Below are 21214 nucleotides of genomic sequence, written 5' to 3'. Positions count from 1 at the left end.
ATGGCTCTTCCCCCTCACCCATGTTGAGGTATTTATATAGCACACCTGCTAGAGTACAGTTCCTCTCAGAGTCTCTAAACTGAAACATTGGGATTACCTAGCCAGATCTAATCTTTATAGGCTTTATTTGTCCACAGGAAATGGTAGATACCTCTGGGAACCTTGGTTTAAAATCAGCCTGGAGACTGAATTCAAAAGAAACTTCTACTCTGTAATCGAAAATGTGGGCAGACTCCCTTTCAGTGTTTCTGAGTCCCTTTTTCCAATTCCACATTCCTTACAAGAATGAAATTTTGGCTTCATTTATAGCCACTAGGTCAGGATAGAGCAAAGGGTTTAGTATTAAAAGTTCTGATCTCAAAGTTTGACTCCATACCAGCTTTATGACAAGGCAAGCTACTTGAGCTTTCCAGTCTCATTAATATATGATGTGAAGTGGGGATCATGATGATATCATATCATTTAGGATCTCCACTGCCTTGTTGATTTTCTGTGTTGAAGATCTGTCCATTGATATAAGTGGGGTGTTAAAGTCTCCTACTATCATTGTATTCCCGTCAGTTCTCTCTTTATGTCTGTTGTTCACTCGCTAAGTTGTGTCCGATTCTGCGATCCCAGGGACTGTAGCACGCCAGGCCTCCCTGTCCTTTACTGTGCCCCAGGGTTTGCTCTAACTCATGTCCATTGAGTCGGTGATGCCATCCAACCATCTCATGTTCTGTTGCCCCCTTTTGCTGCTGTCATCAATCTTTACCAGCATCAGGGCCTTTTCCAATGAGTCAGTTCTTTGCATCAAGTGACAAAATATTGGAGCTTCAGCTTCAGCATCAGTCCTCCCAATGAATAATCAGTGTTGATTTCCTTTAGGATTGATTGGTTTCATCTTGCTGTCCAAGGGACTCTAAAGAGTCTCTCCAGCACCACAGTTCAAAAGCATCAATTCTTTGGCATTTAGCCTTCTTTATTGTCCAACTCTCACATCCATACCTGACTACTGGAAAAACCATAGCTTTGACTATATGGATCTTTGTCAGCAAAGGGATGTCTCTGCTGTATTAGTATTTATGTATCTGGATGCTCCTCTATTGGGTGCATATGTGTTGATGACTGTAATATCCCCTTGTATTGTAATGATCCTTTTGTCATTACAATACAATAGCTCTAGTAGCTTGCCTTCTTTATCGTTCTTTATAGCCTTTGTTTTAAAGTCTACTTTGTCTGATATGAGTATTGCTCCCCCGCCCCTTTCTTCTCATTTCCATTTCATGAAATGTCCTGTGTGCCCTAAAGTGGGTCCTCTTGTAGGAAGCATGCTGTAGGTTCTTCTTTTTTCATCCAATCTGCCAATTATTTATTTTAATTGGAGGATAACTACTTTACAATATTGTGATGGTTTCGGCCATACATCGACATCAATCAGCCACGGGTGCACATGTTTTTTGACTGGAATGTTTAATGCATTTACATTTAAGGTAATTATTGATAGATGTATTGATTGCCATTTTAAACCTTGTTTACCTGTTGATTTTGTATTTTCTTATTTGTCCATTTTTGTTTTCCCTTTTGTGGTTTGATGGTTTTCTTTCATATTATGTTTGTGTTCTCTTTTTGGTTTTTATGAATCTGTTGTATGTTTCTGATTTGTGGTTACCTTGTTTTTCAAGTGTATTAACTCCTTCCTGTATCCACTTGCTTCAGACTGGTAATAATATAGGCTCAAACATATTCTGGGGGAAAAATGTACATTTTCTTACTCTCCTCCCCTACATTTTATGATTTTGATGTCCTCTTTTACATCTTTCAGTTTTTGCTTGTCTGTGAAATTCTTAATCTCTCCTTCTATTCTGAATTATATCCTTGCTGGGTAGAATATCTTAGTTTTCAGATTTTCCTATCAGGACTCTGATTATATCTTGCCACTTCTGTCTGTCCTGTGCTGTCATATTTTCTTTTCTATCCTATTCCATTTTTTAAAGATAGCCATGGCCAATAGTTTAAAAGGTATGGTGTACATAAGCATGCACTCTATACTCGAAACTTGTCATATATGTCAAATTACTATTTTAGCCAAGAATTTAAAGTACAGAGAACTCAAATTTTGCTAGTGTTATGGAACAGAATAAGTATTCAGTTGATTTTGGCAACTTTCAGGTGCTATCCTTTAACCATTACAGCATTAGTTTATAATATTTCCTTTGGGATAAAGCATGCTGAACTTTGTCTATGTTTGAAGCAGGCTTCACAGGAGGTTAATTAGCAGAAAACTGTGGTACTGGGAAAATTTTTACTTAGCTAATATGAACTCTCTTGTAGATGGAAACTGATTTTTCAACTCCACCATCAAGAAGAAAAACACCATTTAACAAAGGTAATATACTTTTCTTTTGTAGCTCTGTTCTACTATAGGGTAGTCTATTTATTAACACAGTATTAAAATTAATTGTTCTCAAGTGGGCAGACGTATCAATTTTTTCCTATAGTTATTTTCAATTTCCTTGAAATTGCTTTTAGAAACATATTAATCTTTTTTATTAAACTTCTCGTTACAGAATTAGCAGAAAACTCTGGTATTGGAAAACTTTTCACAAAGGCTATGGAGTCTTTAGATGAAGAAGAGAACGATTATTATTTTTCGAATTCTGATTCTGAATAGTATAAATAAGAGAACATGTCCAGGATGTTTATCAAGAAGCAGGCAGTGTATTTGTGTCTTCATCTGAAGTGTATATATTTTCTTTATAGAAACTGCACACTGTTTTTCAAAGGTTTCACGTTTTATGTCTCATAAGCATCTTAGTCTGTTGAGGAAAATCGTGTTCCATACAGGTTTTCTTTTTTTTTTTTTTTTTAAATCATTTAAGAAAATGTTAGTATTGTTAAAGGGAGAGATGGGGGAGAACAGAATATAGATTGTAGCTTCTGAGTTCATGAAAACTTAGGTTAGCATTTGTCACCACTTGGTATACAAGTCAGATCTAATGTTTTAATTACATGTTGTTTAAACCATTTGACAAGCTTTCTCCTGATTGTTTTTCTTAAAGCTTGTGATTGGCACATCCGTGAAACCTATGTAAATTTCATTTATTGCTTTTAAGTATTTTTATTAAGTAGAATGAGAAAACATTTTGTTGTATTTTTAAGCAGACATAGCAAAAATTTGGTCTCAGTATTTAAAAGACTGAGTTAGACAACGTTCAGGTTACAGATCTACTACTGTAAGAAGTCAAGTTACTATGTCATGTCATAATAAACACTGTTTTCCTTTTGGACAGCTTCTTTGGAAATAAACATCTTTTAGCATATTCTGCCATTATGTTTTAAATTGGACATGAAAAATTTTTTCCCTCTGTTTATATAGTACATTACTCACCCTTTCTCTCCAGTTAGGTTGTTCAAATAAAGTAAGTTTGTTTTTATAATATTTGTGTTTTGGCTGGTTTTTCTAACTGCTGGATCATAGGAAAAAATGACCTTTTTGGTTAATGGTTCAGCTCTTTCCTTGAAAAATATCAGAACTTATAGAAAAAATACATTTGTTTCCTGAGAATTTAGTCAGTAATGATCAGCTACTAAAGAACTATAGAATTCATAGAAACACAAGATTTAAAAAGAATAGTGCAGGTAAAGTGAGATCATTCTCCTTTAAACTACCATGATAGTTTCTGCCACAAATATTTTTGCTAGGTGAACGATGAAAAAAATTAAAGGGTTAATACTGTAGAACTTTAAGTTGCAAATATTTGGTGTAATAATGTGCTGTTTGATGTTCACGGATAGTGGTTTAGGAATTTGAAGGTAGTTCAGTTCTATAACAGGAAACAAAAAGGGTATTTTGAAATAGCATACACTTGACATCAACTACAAGGTACCCCCCTCCCCATATTCTCTGTGACCTATCAAGTCTCTGTTCATCCCACCTGCCAGGTACCAGGTTATTCCCATTTCTTTCCATTGGGTCATTAGATAAACTAGTAAGGTTTAAGGTAACATCCAAAGGAGACTTAAAATTGGAAGAGAAAGACTTTGAGGGCTCAAAGGCAGACAAGGTAGATTGATAAACCATAGGGTTGATAAGTGCAACCTGTGGGAATACAGAAAGAGGCTGTTGCAGTTTAAAAATGGATAGACATCTCTGCACAGCAAGCGTAAGTAAATGAAATCCTCTGAGTTATATCCCTCAAACCATGTCAATTTATGAAACACTTTGTCTTCAGCGTGCACACACAGAATCTGAGGACACTGGTGTCTGCATGAGAGAGGCTGTAGGGAAGCCATCAGTCCACGGCAATGTGAGGTTGCTGAGGGAGCTGCGTGCTTCTGGTGTAGCTGGGGCACAGTTCCACCAGACGGCCCTACCCAACACACCCGCTGATACCATGTAGTGTGAGAAGCAGCAACACAGTACACTGGAACCAGAAAGAGAAGCCCCTTTCCTCCTACCTGACAAAGCTAAGAATCATGCTCACTAGGGAGAAATGCTCAGAAAGTCCACTCCACCATAGCACAGTGAGATACTAAAGGATGAATTGGAACCTGAGAGATATAATGAAAATTGCACATCGGCCAATAATTTATATCACTTCCTTTACTCTCTGTAACGGAAACATTTGACAAAATTACTGAACAGCAGAAAGAAGAGATCAACTGCTTTAGAAGAATTCAGAATTTACAATGTCCCAAAGGAGCTAAGTTCACAATCAGAGTAGCTTTTTTAGTGAAAGAAAACTATCTAGTTCTTCGGTTCCTGTTCTAGATTTCCCAGTCTATACTTGAGTAAGTCACTTGTTTCTGTGTGTCACTTTCATCGTCTGATAGGAAAGAGAAAATCAACCTGAGTTAGATCAGCTTTGAAGTCCATGCCAAGTCTTAAGTGAAACCCTCTGCTGTCAGGTTGATTCAACTCCCCAACAATGTGTAATAGATAAAAATAAGGCAAACAGAGAATAAAGGACCTTAAGTGGAGAAAACATATATTCATAATTAAAGACTGCTTTAGCACTACACTGACTAGAACGAAGGGACTCATGTTGCAGGTAATAATATGGAACCATCTTAAAATATTAGTAGCATCACAGATGCAATGTAATGGGTCACAACGAACTGAAATTTTCCAACTCCAGTATATCACTTCTTTGATATTTCAACAACAACAAAAGAAGTAGTATAGACGAATTCATATTACTAGAATTTGACAGTTATTAGGATTCAGTTGATCACAATAAACTGTGGAAAATTCTGAAAGAGATGGGAATACCAGACCACTTGACCTGCCTCTTGAGAAACCTATATGCAGGTCAGGAAGCAACAGTTAGAACTAGACATGGAACAACAGATTGGTTCCAAATAGAAAAAGGAGTACGTGAAGGCTGTATATTGTCACCCTGCTTATTTAACTTCCATGCAGAGTACATCATGAGAAACACTGGGCTGGATGAAGCACAAGCTGGAATCAAGATTGCCGGGAGAAATATCAATAACCTCAGACATGCAGATGACACCACCCTTATGGCAGAAAGGGAAGAGGAACTCAAAAGCCTCTTGATGAAAGTGAAAGAGGAGAGTGAAAAAGTTGGCTTACAGCCCAACATTCAGAAAACGAAGATCATGGCATCTGGTCCCATCACTTCATGGGAAATAGAAGGGGAAACAGTGGAAACAGTGTCAGACTTTATTTTTTTGGGCTGTAGATGGTGATATTAAAAAGCAGAGACATTACTTTGTCAACAAAGGTCCATCTAGTCAAGGCTATGGTTTTTCCAGTGGTCATGTATGGTTGTGAGAGTTGAACTGTGAAAAAAGCTGGCACTGAAGAATTGATGCTTTTGCACTGTGGTGTTGGAGAAGACTCTTGAGAGTCCCTTGGACTGCAAGGAGATCCAACCAGTCCGTCCTAAAGGAGATCAGTCCTGGGTGTTCATTGGAAGGACTGATGCTGAAGCTGAAACTCCAATACTTTGGCCACCTCATGCGAAGAGTTGACTAATTGGAAAAGACTCTGATGCTGGGAGGGATTGGGGACAGGAGGAGAAGGGGACGACAGAGGATGAGATGGCTGGATGCAATCACTGATTCGATGGACATGGGTTTGGGTGAACTCCAGGATCTGGTGATGGACAGGGAGGCCTGGCATGCTGCGATTCATGGGGTCGCAAAGAGTTGGACACGAATGAGCGACTGAACTGAACTGAGGGTTCAGTTAAATTTTTGACTTTTCCTAGTTCCTGGGGCATTATCTCACAATACACCTACCACCCATACCTATTCAATATTGTATATGTATAGGAAAAAATGTTTATGACCATTCAGTTGGCAGCAGATACATCAACCTATAATGCTAACAAATGATAATGACAGCACTATAATCTTCGGAAAATTTCTAAAATACATCTTTCACTCTAGCTTTTATTTCTTAACAGCACCTTCAATAAACTTTTTATTCAATAAGCAAGTTTCATTATGTAATTAACCAAAATAATTATTAAACACATGTTTTCTTCAATAATTTACATATTGTATATAAATAAAAATGTACACAGTATAAAACAATAGGGCAATATTCTCATATACATGTATTAAACCAATAATCATAAACTGCAGCAATGATTATTGAAGTGCATTTTGTATCGTTCTCTGATAACCCAACCTGAGCAGTCTGATCACGTATCAGATTTAATACTACCTTGGTTAAGATCAGCTGGCAACATTTGCATGTCAAATATATAGTGAATATATCTATAGATCTCCTCAGCCTTTTGATGAGTTACTTGTGCATACATCGAAATTTCTTGAGGTGTGCTGAAAAATAAACAAAAATAGACTTGAACTTCTGACTTATAAAATTCAATATTCTTGTTTAAAGAAAGCCTTTAAAGAAATAATTTTTTTCCCCCAGATTTCTACATTCAGTTAATGTATTTAGCATTGGTTTAAATAAAAGCACATTTACTTCCTATATTTGAAATCATTTAAAATAATAATTTCAGGATCTTATTTGGGCCTGTAGTTTAACCTATTTAATACCTTCATTTGATTTTCAAGCAATATAGTCATTAAAACCTAGTAAAACTTTCAACTTGAACATTTTTTTAGTTACAGAACTAAACAGCCCAGAAATGTTAGAATGCGAGGTCAAAATGTAAGTGCTGTCCACCTCCCCACAGGGCTCTAAGCTACAAATACAATGCTTACCTTTTTACCCCCCGCCCCCCCAATTAATGTCCTCAGCTTAATGCAGTGACAAGCAAAGTCTGTACTGAATGACTCTAACTGGCACTACACCTCTTTACTTTTAAAAAATATGAAAATTCCAATGAAATGCCTCTTAGAACAATTTTAAAGTAACCATTTAAAAATATAACAGACATACCTGTTTGTCATCTTTTTCACAGATGAGAACTGGTGACACATATTCAGTGCAGTTATATAACTTATATTGGGAATACTTAGATAAAACTGAAGAGTTTCACATATATTACTGTTCACCACTGTTGGAACATGAATACCAACATTCTTTCTTTGTTCCACTAAAGACAATTCCTTTAGCAAATCTGCAGTTTCTTCTTGGCAGGAACTGAAAAGAATTCGGATCCCAGCACCAATTAAGGTAGCCAGCAGGCTGTCATAGCTCTTTGTTCTCCTAAACATCCTGGATGTGTCTCCTAAATATTTTATATTTAAGAAAATGCAAACCTTAGTAATTTACATTAAGTAGAATTGTTAATACTATACATTATTAAAATCCCAAGATCTGTATCATTAAGCAAACTAGTGCCACGTTATGCTGATGAGAAATCCTAGTGCTAAAGGTTTAAAGCGATTCTCAAATATCTGAGAGAAAAGAGGGAAAACTGTCTTTATGAGTGTCAAATTAGAATCAACAGAAGGTGAGTAGACAGGGGAGAAAGTATATTCCTAGATAACTCGTTCCTGATGGCCAAGACCATATTATTTCTCTCAAATCCGTAATGTTAGCATTGCTGAAGCATTCACTTAGTAATACTTCTAACAGATATAAAATTCTTATGTATTTATTTCAAGGATAACTTAATACATTCCACACCCATTATAATGTCTCTAACTCTTGCCTGTTAATTTAACTCTTCCCTACTCTCCTCATTCATTTCCTTTCCATGTCTACCTACGTCCTTCTTTTGGCATTCTTCCTTATGCCAAAAAAAAAAAAAAAAAGGTTTTCCATAGCTTTTGTCACATTACTTTCCTTTTTATTACAAATCTATTTCCTTTATAAAGGGTATGTTAGTATAAAGTAAATTATAGAAATTTAGCACTAGAAAGACCCAAAAGATCACGTAATCTAAAGCCCTCATTTGTCAAATTAAAAAAGAAATTGGACTGGGGTTACTGAAAGAGTGACTTATTCACGATCACAGGGTTCAATAATGACAGTGGTGATGAAAAGGTACATCGCTCAATTCCTGAACCAACATTTTACATAAACATTATTTCCTTTTATATATGTAATGACTGTGTAATCCTTGAATTCTTCCATACTGGCTTTCAGCTGCATGATTTCACTGAATTCTCGTAACACCATGGGATGACTAGGAAAAGTATACTAGAGGAGTTAACTGTCAAATGGAATGTCGCATAGCTGTAGAAGACACCAGAACTCAGTGCATCTTCTGATTCCATATCCTGTGATCTTTTCACTAGTCTCAGGGATGCCCTTATACAGTTAAACATTACCCATAAAACTCCCTCCCTAACGGAAGCTCCAAGCCTGCATTTTCTAAAATACCGTAGGCACCCATTTTAGTGACCCACTGAGAATTCAACATTAAACACCTCTTTAGTCTCTCAAATCTGCTGCTTCTCCTATATTCATAATTTCAAAGAACAGCACCACTACCTGACTGCCCAGTAATCAAGAAACTGGTCAGCTCAAGAGTAATTCTTGATTGCTTCCACTTACTCCTGCTAATTCTACCTTCTTAAACTCCTGAATCCTCCTCTCCCACACTGCTGCCTTATTTCTGGTACCCTTCCCAGGGCTCCTCCCAGAAAGATGTATGATTGGTTCACTTGCCTTCAATTCACCCTCTTCAATTCTCGTAAGCTGCATTTAAACACAGTGACTAATGAAAAATATTATGACATCATGTAAATACTCATGAGTCAGGTGTTCATATTTTAAGAGCCTCCCACATCCTGACAGTAGAATAATGAACTAAATAATAGTCAAGTTCCTTTACAGCCTTATAAAAATACAAACCTGTTTTTTCTCTGTCCTTTTCCACAATCACACATATTCTTTCAAACATGCTCTGTAGGTACTGGATCTGATCGATGAGCTTGTTCTTATTGATGCTATTTAACATCTCAGACTGAGACCTCCTTTCCACCACCATGCGGTTACTCACAATATAATCACAACCATTGAGAGGACAGACCTCTACCTGTAAGCCATGGATTGCTCTTAGGGAAGAAACTACTTCTGAACCAGAAACGATTTCACGGCTGTCTACAAGAATACAAGTTCTGTGGCCTTCCTGGGGCAGTCTTAGAGAAGCATGTGTGTCAGCCAAACGTGGTCGTGAGTTGGAACAGCATGGCACGCAAGTGCCAGAATCCTGCAGAGCGCTAGCACCCTGAAAAGCAGAACACATCAATCACCGTCAGTTACACAGATGTTGGCGCCATAAACTTCTAGCACCTAGGCTGATTTTTCTGATACTTTTTCTTCTTCCTTCAACAGGACCAAAGGTACTATGCAGATGAAGCTACCACTTAACACCTAGTAGGATGGCTAGACATTTTCTAAAAGGAAAATGCATTGATGAGAATGTGAACAAAACCTGGGACATGCATTGTTGGTGGGAATGAAAGTGATGCAGCCACTTTGGAAAAGTTTGGCAAATTCGCCAAGTTAAAGAATTACCGTATGGCCCAGGAATTCCACTTCAAGGTAACACCCATGATAACTGAAAACAGAGACTCAGATACTTGTATGCCAAAGTTCATTACTTTTGGAAAATCCTCAGCCATTGCCTGTTCAACTAAATCTTCTACTTGCTCTCTTTTCTCCTTAATTCTAGTTTCTCTCTTTTCCCTTTCCTTCCTCTGCAAAGGGTCTTCACCTTGGGATTACTATCTTTCTACTAGAGCTGATAATTCTGAGGCTCAGAGAAATGAGGTCCTTTGTTGTTCTCCAATCTATTGATAAGACAATCTAGTCAACTTTATCTCATTATGCCTTCCAGAAATACTTACATGCAAAAAGAAAAAAAGAAAAAAGTCTGGAGATAATGTTCGGAAATGCCAATCTGAGGGCCACTGCTGCTAAGGTGGAATGGCCTAAAACACCCGGAGTAAGAGAGCAACAGAAGTCTAGGTTTAGGGATTCCTATTACTGTCACTTTAACCCCTGGTTTAGCAAAACTACTGCAACTCCTAAAAACTGAAAATAGTTTTGGGGATTACTTCAGCAATAGTAAAGTAAAGAGGAGCTGGAAAGTAAACTACATAACCATTCTGGAAGGAAAGAAATTCAAAGGAAGAAAATCAGGCCTCTAACCTCCTCTCCCCAGTAAGCAGATGAGAGTTACATACCTGAAGCCTTCAGAGAGGGAAAGCAAAGTTAATCTGAGCATGTAATTTCTGTTACCTTGCAAGAAGCTAATTTCCTATATTCTTTATATAAAATAAGTATGTTTCCTTACAGTGTTCTTAAGAAAGCTATTAACACATTAAAAAAACAAGCATCTTATGAATTAGCTATATAATTTAGTATGCTGATTTCTTGTCTGAAGAATTCTATTGTTAATTTTTCTTTAACCTTGTTATTTAACACAAAAGAAAGGAAAACAAACAAACAAAAAAGCCTTTTGGAAAATGCATGAAGGCTTTTTTTCTGGTTTGATTCATACCTTCAACTGAACTGGAAACTTTCTACAGTCTTCCTGTGCACCGACAGCAGTGAACAACGATGAGGCAGATTCTGTGTTCGTAAGGCTCTGAGGTTTGAAGTCTGAGACGTCAGAATCGGGAACCTTTAAATTAGGTGGTGTCTGTTGTCTCTGGTGTAGCAATTGATTATCCACTGGATGAGAGTGGTCCCTGGACTGCAGTGAAGACCCAGGAGGCACCGTGCTTGGGTTAACCACAGTCCTGGATTCCTGTTTATCCTTTACATCCTTTTCCTCCTCGCTTGAATCATCCAGTAAAATAATTCTGGATAATTTATTTTTTGAACGTGCACAGTTTTGTCTCATCTTCATTTGTTTTAGCTTTACTGCACGTCGGGTTTTATATTTTTTACTCTCATTTGTATCGCAGTCTTCAGTTATTAGGTTAAAATCAACACAAACTTCTTCACTTGACTGGCTTTCGCAAGACTCCTCTTCATCAACACAAAAACTGTCTTCTAAATAGGTTTCATCTTGCTCAGGAATCTACAATAAAAACACAAATAAGAGTATAATAAACTTCATAAAACCAGCATGTTTTTAACATATTCTTTTAAGTTCGTGATATCTCTCTGAATATTTATTTCATTTACTTTATTAATTCAGTCACTTGCTCAACTGACTCTTTATTGAGCATATTCTTTCTTTCCTTCCATTTTTATTGGGATATAATTGGCATACAACACTGTATAAGTTTAAGGTGTAGAGCATAATGATTTGACTCACTACATCATGAAATAAATTTAGTGAACAGCCCTCACCTATAGAGAAACAAAATTAAAGAAATAGAAAAACATACTTTTTCCTTGTGGTGAGAACTCTCAGGATTTACTCTCTTGACAATTTTCATATTTAACATACAGCAGTATTAATTATATTTATCATGTACATTACATCCCAAGGTCTGTGCCTGCATGAATGCTCAGTCATGTCTGACTCTTTGTGACCCTGTGGACTGTAGCCTGCCAGGCTTCTCTGTCCATGGCACTTCCCAGGCAAGAATACTGGAGTGGGTTGCCGTTTTCTCCTCCAGGGGATCTTCCCAACCCAGGGATCGAACCTGCGTTTCTTGTGTCTCCTGCACTGAGCAGGATTCTTTACTAACCGAGACACCTGCGAAGCCCATAATAAGTAACTATTTATCTTATAACTGAAGTCTGCACTTTTCGCCTGCCTTCATCCAATTCCCCTTTCCCCCATACCATCCCCTGCCCCCGCCTCTGATAACCATAAACCTGATCCCCTTTTCTATGAGTTAGTTTTTGAAGTATAATTAACCTACAACATGATGTTAGTTCTGTTATATAACATACATTTCAAATGATCACCAGGATAAGTCTAGTTACAATCTGTCACTGTACAAAGATATTACATAATTATTGACTGTACTCCCCACACTGTACATTTCATAGGTATGACATTTATTTTGCAACTGGAAATTTGTATCCCTTAATCTCCCTCACCTATTTCTCTCCTTCCCACCCATTCCTCTCTGGCAACCACCTAATTGTTCTTTGTGTCTATGATTTCCTTATTATGCTGGTTCATTTGTTTTATTTTTCAGATTCTACATATAAGTGAAATCATACAATATTTTTCTTTCTCTGACTTCTTTCACTTGGCATAATGCCCTCTAGGTCCATCCATGTGGTCACAAAAGGCAAAATTTCATTCTTCTCTATGGCTGAGTAAACTTCCAGTTTTTATATATACCACATCTTCTTTCTGAGTATATTCTTTAATGGAAGAAAATGGGAAGTTTGGGAATTAAAAAAAAATAATGATTTACCCTCTAGAAATTTATAGTCTAGTGCAAGTAGCCAGAAAAATGAACAGTAATTCATAAAATGCTGTGATAAGTAATTCATAAAACACTATATAATAAATGCAATGAAAGTAGAGATAAGAATGATCATAAAAAAAAAGCCCATATTTCTGAGCTGAATATGGCAATTTATAAACAAATAAGACTAATACAAAATTGATTCCATAAATGAAAAATAAAACTATAATTTTCTGATATGCCATTTTACTGGGAAAAATTAATTTCTAAGAGAAATATAACAACAGAAGAGTTAAAACTTTAGTAGATGATAAAGTTCTATTCACTTCCTTTAAATACTCTAATTGGAAAACAAATTCAGAGTATATTCTAATTAGCTCAAGTTAACAAAAGGAAAATGTGATCAAATTATGACTGAACGGGATTTTGAGAATTCACGTAGTCCATCTTCCTTACTCAGGGCAGAAACTACTGCAAATAGTTCTGATGGAGTTTTAGAAACAAAATGAAGGCTTCATTAACAGGAATATATTCCAACATCACCACCAGGAAATCCTCCACTGTATGTCTACAGTTCATACCTGGGAGAAAATGTTTATGTTATGTTTCTTATGGGCCATTTTGTATCGATTGCTCATCAGTGGACTTCGCACAGATTTCATGTAAACAGCTCTCATTTCAGAATCTGTATAAAGATAAAAAAATTTTCAAATACCAAAATTATTTAGATGAAAAGTAAATAAGTATTTGACCTATTCCAGATTCACGATTCCCTGGTGGCTCGTTGGTAAAGAAGCCACCTGCCAATGCGGGGAGGCTTGGTTTCTACCCCTGGGTCAGGCAGAGCCCACAGAGGAGGAAATGGCAACCCACTCCAGTATCCTTGCCTGGGAAATCCCATGGACAGAGGAGCCTGGCAGGCTGCAGTCCAAGGGGTTGGAGAGAGTTGGACATGACTTAGTGACTAAAAAATAATATAGTATGTAACCTTTTCAATCTGGCTTTTTTCACAAAGCACACTTCATGTGAGAATCATATACCGATTATTTCTTAAAGTTATATAGTAAAGAGTACCTAAGAAATGAGGCATGAAAAAAAAAACAATGTGGATTTTGAGATTTTCTTAAAAAACAAAAAACAAACAAAAAAAACAACTCTAAAATCCTACATATTTCAAACATACTGTGAAAAAAAAAGTACTGTGTTTAAATGGAGTTTCAGATCTCCCTGTTCTTCATCACAACTGAACTAACTTCAACCTTCCCAACAGCAGCAACTGAAGTCCTTCCTGTTGCTCAAGCCCACTGACTCCCTCTTTGTCTCTCTGCTGCTGCTGCTAAGTTGCTTCAGTCGTGTCCAACTCTGTGTGACTCGACCCCATAGATGGCAGCCCACCAGGCTCCCCCGTTCCTGGGATTCTCCAGGCAAGAACACTGGAGTGGGTTGCCATTTCTTCTCCAATGCATGAAAGTGAAAAGTGAAAGTGAAGTGGCTCACTCTTAGCGACCCCATGGACTGCAGCCTGCCAGGCTCCTCCGTCCATGGGATTTTCCAGGCAAGAGTCCTGGAGTGGGGTGCCATTGCTTTTTGTCTCTCTAATCCATCAGAAAATCCCGTCAGCTGTACACAGTCAGAACCCAGTCTTTCTCCCCTCTCACTGCCACCATGATTCCTTGATTAGATTATGCCATGGCCTCTTATATGGTCCTTTCTTCCACCTTTGTTCCCAGACAGGCCATTCTCAACACAGAAGCTGGAGCGAAACAAAATAACTTGAGTTGGCTGCTCATTCATTACCCCTCTGATTTCACTTCCTACTACCCCCCTTCTTCCCTTTCAGTTCTAGTCATAATGATGTTCCCTTGAACACGCCAGGCACACTCCTGCTTCAGGGCCTTTACACTGGTCATCTTTGCATCAACATTCTCCCACCAGATTCTGCTATAAACCTGGGAAAGAAGCCTTATGCTGCAAATCATATCTGTATCAGCAACACACTACTGAGACCTTTGTATTTAAAGCCTTCTTTAAAGTTGTGGGCCTTGGGAAACTTTGCCATCTTAAGTCATGTGAGACCCTGCAGGAGCAGAAGAATGGCAAGATTTGTGAAAGGTAAGAATCCAGAAGAGCCCACTACAATCTTTCCCATTTCCATTGCAGCCAATCTGAACCATCTATAGAAGACCTGCTCAAGCACTATTTGGGGAGACTGTTTTCTAAAAGTAGTCTCCTGTACTTGACGAATTTAATAAATTTAGCTTTGTGTCTCAGCTAGTTTTAACAGACTACATGGTTGAATTCCCATCTCCTAGAGTTTGGACAAATGTCACCTCAGTGAGGTAAACCACTAATTACCTTACTCAAATTTACAGTTTAATACCCCAACCCCTGACACTCCAAATCTTCATCTTACTCAATTTGTTTTTGTTTTTCTATAAATTTGTCTTACACTAAATAATTTAGTTATTGTGTATATTGTTTCTCTTCTCCCATTCTAATGTATGTTTCATAAGCACAGGGGGCTTTGTCCATTTTGTTCACAGATACAGCTTTCTCAAGAACCTTACAGAGTGCTAGGTACATACCAGGCATTAAATACTTGTTTAAATGAACAACTGACAGCCAGCCAGGTCTCTAGAGACTGTTTTTTAAAAGTAGTAGTTTTTAAAATTAGTAGAAGCCTATAAACAAGCAACTCTCACATAAAGAAAATATTACAGAATTTGAATGAAAATATCCAAGTATTTTACACGTCAAATTGAATTCCCTTTAAAGTCAAGGTTCTTTGGAAAATTACTACAATATTTAAGTATAACCATAGTAAAAGCATTGAAAATGAAAAGAAAAAGAAGTATTATTGTATGATTTACCATTTATAGCCTGTGACAGTTGAGTCTCATCATTTAAAAAGTCAAGGAGTGAGGAGTCTTGTTCACCTTCTGACTCATCATTCTCATCTGATGAAACATATTCTGCATCTTCTTGGGAAAGTTCTGCTTCTTCATCTAAAAACTTCCTAGCTACGAGCTAAGATAAATGAGAAAACAGGAAAGTGCCTTTAAGAAAATCATTTAATGTTCTCAAATAACTGAAAACAGTTTTGGAAAATGGATTTCTTGCCAGTGCTTTTAAGATACAAAATAATAAAAATAGAAAACTGTGAGTAGAAATGATAAAGTAGCGTATCTATTTAAAATGTCTTCTTTTAATTGTTATAAATAAAATAAACTACAGGTCAGCATGTCTGCTTGCTGAATGTTTTTTTAATAAAGTCTCTTGAGTCTTTCAGCTAAATCATTTTTGCCAGGAAAAATATAGTACCACAAAAAGACTGATCAGAAAAAAAAAAGTGCTAAGAATTCTTTTCCAAAAATTTGAATATTGGATATAGATAAGAAAAACAATATAAATATTATAAAAGCAAACACTTTAAAATTCAGATTTCTGTCTCTATATTTTCTTAGATTTGAATGTTACATCTTCATTACACTTCAAAATAACACAACACTGCAAGATAGTTTCAAAACACAAAGAGAAACTAAGAAACCACACTTTGAGTTTTTAATTTTAGTAAAAAAAGTAAAGTTAAAATAATTTTTAAGTTTTGGTTTTTTCCTATAAAGAAATTATAGAGAAATCTACTTCTATGTAAAATCTACTCGTCTTTACTAATTAAAAATATATAGTATATTTATATAAAAATAAGAAACTGAAAAAAGTTTACCTTGAGGTGGTTCTGTCTCTTTTGGACTTTGATGCTTCTTTTGGCATTCCTCTTGTGATCCGTGAAGTCTTCTGACTGTGGATCTCGTTTGTGAAAATTGTCACTCTCATCACTAGATGACAAATCTAACTATAATTCAATAAAATTCTTACATAAGAAAATATAATTTAAGTGTTGTATCTTAATGAGTTTCTGAAGGGTTGTTGCTTCTACTGTCATTTTTTCCCCTTTTAAATAGTTGACCAAACATTTTCTTGTTAGAAAAATAAAATGCTCTTACAACTCAGAGCCATGCACAAATACATAATATTTAAAACTTTAAAAGTTAGATAATTCTAAGTAATAAAATAATAAGTTAGGTAATATAAGTAATACTAATACAGTATTCATTCAGTTTTGTATGAAATTGAATGTATCTGATGAATGTTTATGTTTTTAGTTTAACTGTTTCCTTTAAAAGATCCTGAAGGGCTTCACAAAAAATAATTGTCTATAAATATAGCTATCAGAATCAACTCAAACATATACAAGTCCTTTCAAACTAAGAAAAAATATAACAACAAATCTTTTGACTATGAAGCCTACCACAGTGTCTCTTACAGAATAATATAAAACCAATCCAAATAATCAAAAGAAATTTATGAAAATAACTTCAAGTAACAGGGATTATTTTAGGTTAAGGTGGATTGAGCATCAGCATTATCAATATTTTAATTCACTTCTAGTAAGTCAATCAGACATTTTAGATAAAGTAGCAAGTTAGAACAATTTTTTTAAATGGAGTTTTATATGAGTATACAAAGTTAATGAGAGCTGATTGCATTTTTAATTAATCTTGCACAAATTATACTAGTTAGCATTAGAGAATTAAAACACACAAGATTTCCTAGTCTCAAAATTTAGCTATCAGCTATAAACTGATGACAAATGAATACTAAAGCCTTAAAATGTGCCTGCTGACCAATTTTCACATTTTCATAGTTGTCAGTGCCTGCCAGACATTGTCACTTTACTGTCCCACATGGACTTCAAACTCGAACATGTTCAACACTGAACTCACCACTCTTTCTTGTTTCCTCTAAAAACATGACGTATCTGCCACCTAAGCCCAAGCCAAAACCAAACAGTCATTGTGGACTCCTCCTTCCCCTTCTTTCAAACTCATTCAGTAAACAAAAGAACGAATAAGGCCTTCCAAAAGTTTACCCAGATTTTTCTCCAGCTTTACTTTCTGGTACTTTCTGTCTTTACAATCCACAACAAGAGATGCTGTTTCCCTGCTCTGTATCCTTCTTTAAGCTGCTGGGAATGCCTTCCCTTCTCCCTTCTTTTCCCCTAAAATATGTATGCTTTAAGATTTTATATAAGGTGTTATTTTCAAGAAGCTTGCCAGAACTCCCCAAGGTCTAGGTTAAGTTTTATCTTCTCTTATCACTTAAAAAATTATATGGAAACTATCCATTTACTTATCTATCCTTCCTATTAGATTACGCACTTAAAACAGTACCAGGAAATACTCTTTATACTATACCCAGCATCTTGCACAGTAGATACAGGGTAGGTATTTAATCAACGTTTCCCGAATTGCTGGAGTGTATTGACAAAAATAGGAATAGTTTTTTGAAGGAGTTTAAAATTAAAACAGAAATTCCAGTCACTGAGGATTTACTATCTTTTTCTGTTAAACATATACCTATAAGATTAAATATACCTATGCTCAACTATTCACATATTTCTCTTGTAATATTTATCTCAAAAAGATCTGAATTACTATTTATTATTTGTTATTTACTTACTCTGTTTGGAGGAACCCTGTGCTTTTTGACAACCTGAAGTGGAGAATCAACTTCGCTATTCTTCTGATTCTAGATAAAGCAGACAAAATAAAAAGTTTAAAAAAAAAGTTTTAAGGGAAACAAGAAACTTTGTATGATCTTGCTACTGTGATTACTGACCAACTCACCTCTGGGGACTCCAAAACATTTCCTTTTGTTTTTTTACTTTTTCTTCGGAAAATCTCATCATCTTCACTTTCATGGGTTGATAATTGTTCATCTATAATTTATTTAAAGATAATGAATCTGGTCAACAGATTTAAGTTTATCCAACCACAAGTATCTAATTTATTGATGGGTACAGTAAAAATTGTTCCTGGCAATCTCAACATTTATTCAGTCTCAAAGATAGTTTTTCTTGCATCTCTCACTCTGGAGGAAGCCAGATGCTATATGGTAAGAACAGAGGAAGTAATCCTATGGAGAGGAAAACATGGCAGGAAATGGAGGCCTCTTATTCAACAGCAATGTGACCCGCCAAGCTGATTCAAGCCTTCAGATAACTGCAGCCCTGGCCAAGGCTTTGAATACAAACTCATAAAATATCTGGAGTCAGAACTCCCGGCAAAGCCATTCTCGAATTCCTAGTCTATAGAAATGGTGAAATCATACATGCTGTTTTAAGCCATTAAGTTTGCAGTAAATTTGTTATGCAGCCAGAGATAAATAATACAGATTTTGGTGCATGGAAATAGGTAATTAATTACCAAAAACCTAAATGGTAGATATAGCTTTAGAACTAATGAATGGGCAGAAGCTAAAAGAACTTTTTTTGTTGTTGTTAAAAGAATTTTTGAGGAGAGTTTTTGTGAAAGCTCGAAGAGCCTCAAAGGAATTATTTATAGAAGATTAATGGCCATTGAGGAGGTCATGGGTGACAGCTTACAGAGGTAAGAAAATCCTTATTAGAAATTAGAGGAAAGAGAAATCTTACTATAGTGCCAGAAAGTTTAACAACATTGCAGTAACAAAGAAAGTAGAAAATGTACCTCATGAAGGAGGTACCAGACCAGCTTACCTGTCTCCTGAGACACCTGTCAAGAAGCAACAGTTAGAACCAGACAGGAAACAACTGACTGTTTCAAAATTGAGGAAGGAGTAGGACAAGATTGTACACTGTCACCTTGTTTATTTAACATATGCAGAGTACATCATGAGAAATGCTGGGCTGGAAGAAGCACAAGCTGGGAGAAAATATCAACCATCTCAGATATGCAGATGACACCACACTAATGGCGGAAAGCAAAGAGGAACTAAAGAGCCTCTTGATGAGAGTTAAAGAGAAGAGTGAAAGAACTGGCTTACATCTCAACATTCAGAAAACTAAGATCATGGCAACTAGTCCCATCACTTCATGGGAAATAGATGGGGAAACAGTGGAAACAGTGTCAGACTTTATTTTTCTGGGCTCCAAAATCACTGCAGATGGTGACTGCAGCCATGAAATTAAAAGACGCTTACTCCTTGGAAGGAAAGTTATGACCAACCTAGATAGCATATTGAAAAGCAGAGACATTACTTTGCCAACAGAGGTCCGTCTAGTCAAGGCTATGGTTTTTCCTGGGGTCATATATGGATGTGAGAGTTGGACTGTGAAGAAATCTGAGCGCAGAAGAATTGATGCTTTTGAACTCTGGTGTTGGAGAAGACTCTTGAGAGTGCCTTGGACTGCAAGGAGATCCAACCAGTCCATCCTAAAGGAGATCAGTCCTGGGATTTCTTTGGAAGGACTGATGCTAAAGCTGAAACTCCAGTACTTTGGCCACCTCATGCGAAGAGTTGACTCTTTGGAAAAGACTCTGATGCTGGGAGGGATTGGGGGCAAGAGGAGAAGGGGATGACAGAGGATGAGATGGCTGGATGGCATCACTGACTCGATGGACATGAGTCTGAGTGAACTCCGGGAGTTGGTGATGGATAGGGAGGCCTGGCATTCTGCGATTCATGGGGTTGCAAAGAGTCGGACACGACTAAGTGACTGAACTGAACTGAACTGTTCCTTGGAAGGAAAGCTATTACAAACCTAGACAGCATATTAAAAAGCAGAGACATTACTTTGCCAACAAAGATACATCTAGTTAAAGCTATAATTTTTCCAGTAGTCATGTACAGATGTGAGAGTTGGAGCATAAAGAAGGCCGAGAGCCGAAGAATTGGTACTTTTGAACTGTGGTGCTGGAGAAGACTCTTGAGAGTCCCTTGGACTGTAGGGATATCAAACCAGTCAGTCCTAAGGGAAATCAACCCTGAAGTCATTGGAAGGACTGATGCTGAAGGTGAAGCTCCAATACTTTGGCCACCTGATGCAGAGTCAATTCCTTGGGAAAGACCCTGATGCTGGGAAAGATTGAAGGCAAAAGGGAAGGGGATGGCAGAGGATGAGATGATTAGATAGCATCACCGATGCAATGGACATGAAATTGAGCAAACTCTGGAAGACAGTGAAGGACAGAGGAGTCTACAGTCTATGGGGGTTCAAAGAGTCGGACATAACTGAGCAACTCAACAACAAAAATGAAGGAGGTGCTCTAAGCAAGAAGATTCCCAGACGTGTTTAAGTATCACCTGGAAAATCCTGTGGACGGAGGAGCCTGGTAGGCTGCAGTCCTTAGGGTCGCTAAGAGTTAGACACGACTGAGCAGCTTCACTTTCCCTTTTCACTTTCATGCATTGGAGAAGGAAGTGGCAACCCACTCCAGTGTTCTTGCCTGGAGAATCCCAGGGACGGCGGAGCCTGGTGGGCTGCTGTCTGTGGGGTCGCACAGAGTCGGACATGACTGAAGCGACTTAGCAGCAGCAGCATGCTTCTTGTTTAAATGTGAAAGGAGAGAGAGGAATTAAAGAAAGTATATTAAACAGGAAACAGGAGAACTTTCCTGGTGGTCCAGTAGCTAAAACTCCACGCTTCCAATGTAGGGGCTCAGGTTCGATCCCTGGAACTAGATCC

General features: G+C 37.0%; 2 protein-coding genes across 5 annotated transcripts in view; one reads left to right on the top strand and one right to left on the bottom strand.

Annotated features, from left to right (window-relative positions):
* The window catches only part of MIS18BP1 (MIS18 binding protein 1), a 47412-nt gene extending 43993 nt beyond the window's left edge, over nt 1–3419 (top strand). For 3 of the 4 annotated variants that reach the window (NM_001244171.1, XM_024981679.2, XM_024981678.2), the window contains 2 exon segments: nt 2314–2368; nt 2550–3419. In NM_001244171.1, the coding sequence (NP_001231100.1) occupies nt 2314–2368; nt 2550–2653 (159 nt within the window). In that variant the 3' untranslated portion in view covers nt 2654–3419. 4 annotated transcript variants of the gene reach the window in all.
* Nucleotides 3420–6366: 2947 nt separating this feature from the next.
* Nucleotides 6367–21214, bottom strand: part of FANCM (FA complementation group M) — a 58675-nt gene continuing 43827 nt past the window's right edge. The window contains 9 exon segments of the mRNA NM_001104976.2: nt 6367–6795; nt 7367–7658; nt 9233–9608; nt 10887–11411; nt 13290–13393; nt 15579–15735; nt 16433–16561; nt 18229–18297; nt 18396–18487. Of these exon segments, the coding sequence (NP_001098446.2) occupies nt 6657–6795; nt 7367–7658; nt 9233–9608; nt 10887–11411; nt 13290–13393; nt 15579–15735; nt 16433–16561; nt 18229–18297; nt 18396–18487 (1883 nt within the window). The 3' untranslated portion in view covers nt 6367–6656.

This window comes from Bos taurus, chromosome 21 (assembly GCF_002263795.3).
Source record: "Bos taurus isolate L1 Dominette 01449 registration number 42190680 breed Hereford chromosome 21, ARS-UCD2.0, whole genome shotgun sequence".
In the NCBI taxonomy this organism is placed as follows: domain Eukaryota; kingdom Metazoa; phylum Chordata; class Mammalia; order Artiodactyla; family Bovidae; genus Bos; species Bos taurus.
This window is presented reverse-complemented; position numbering and strand designations above follow the sequence as displayed.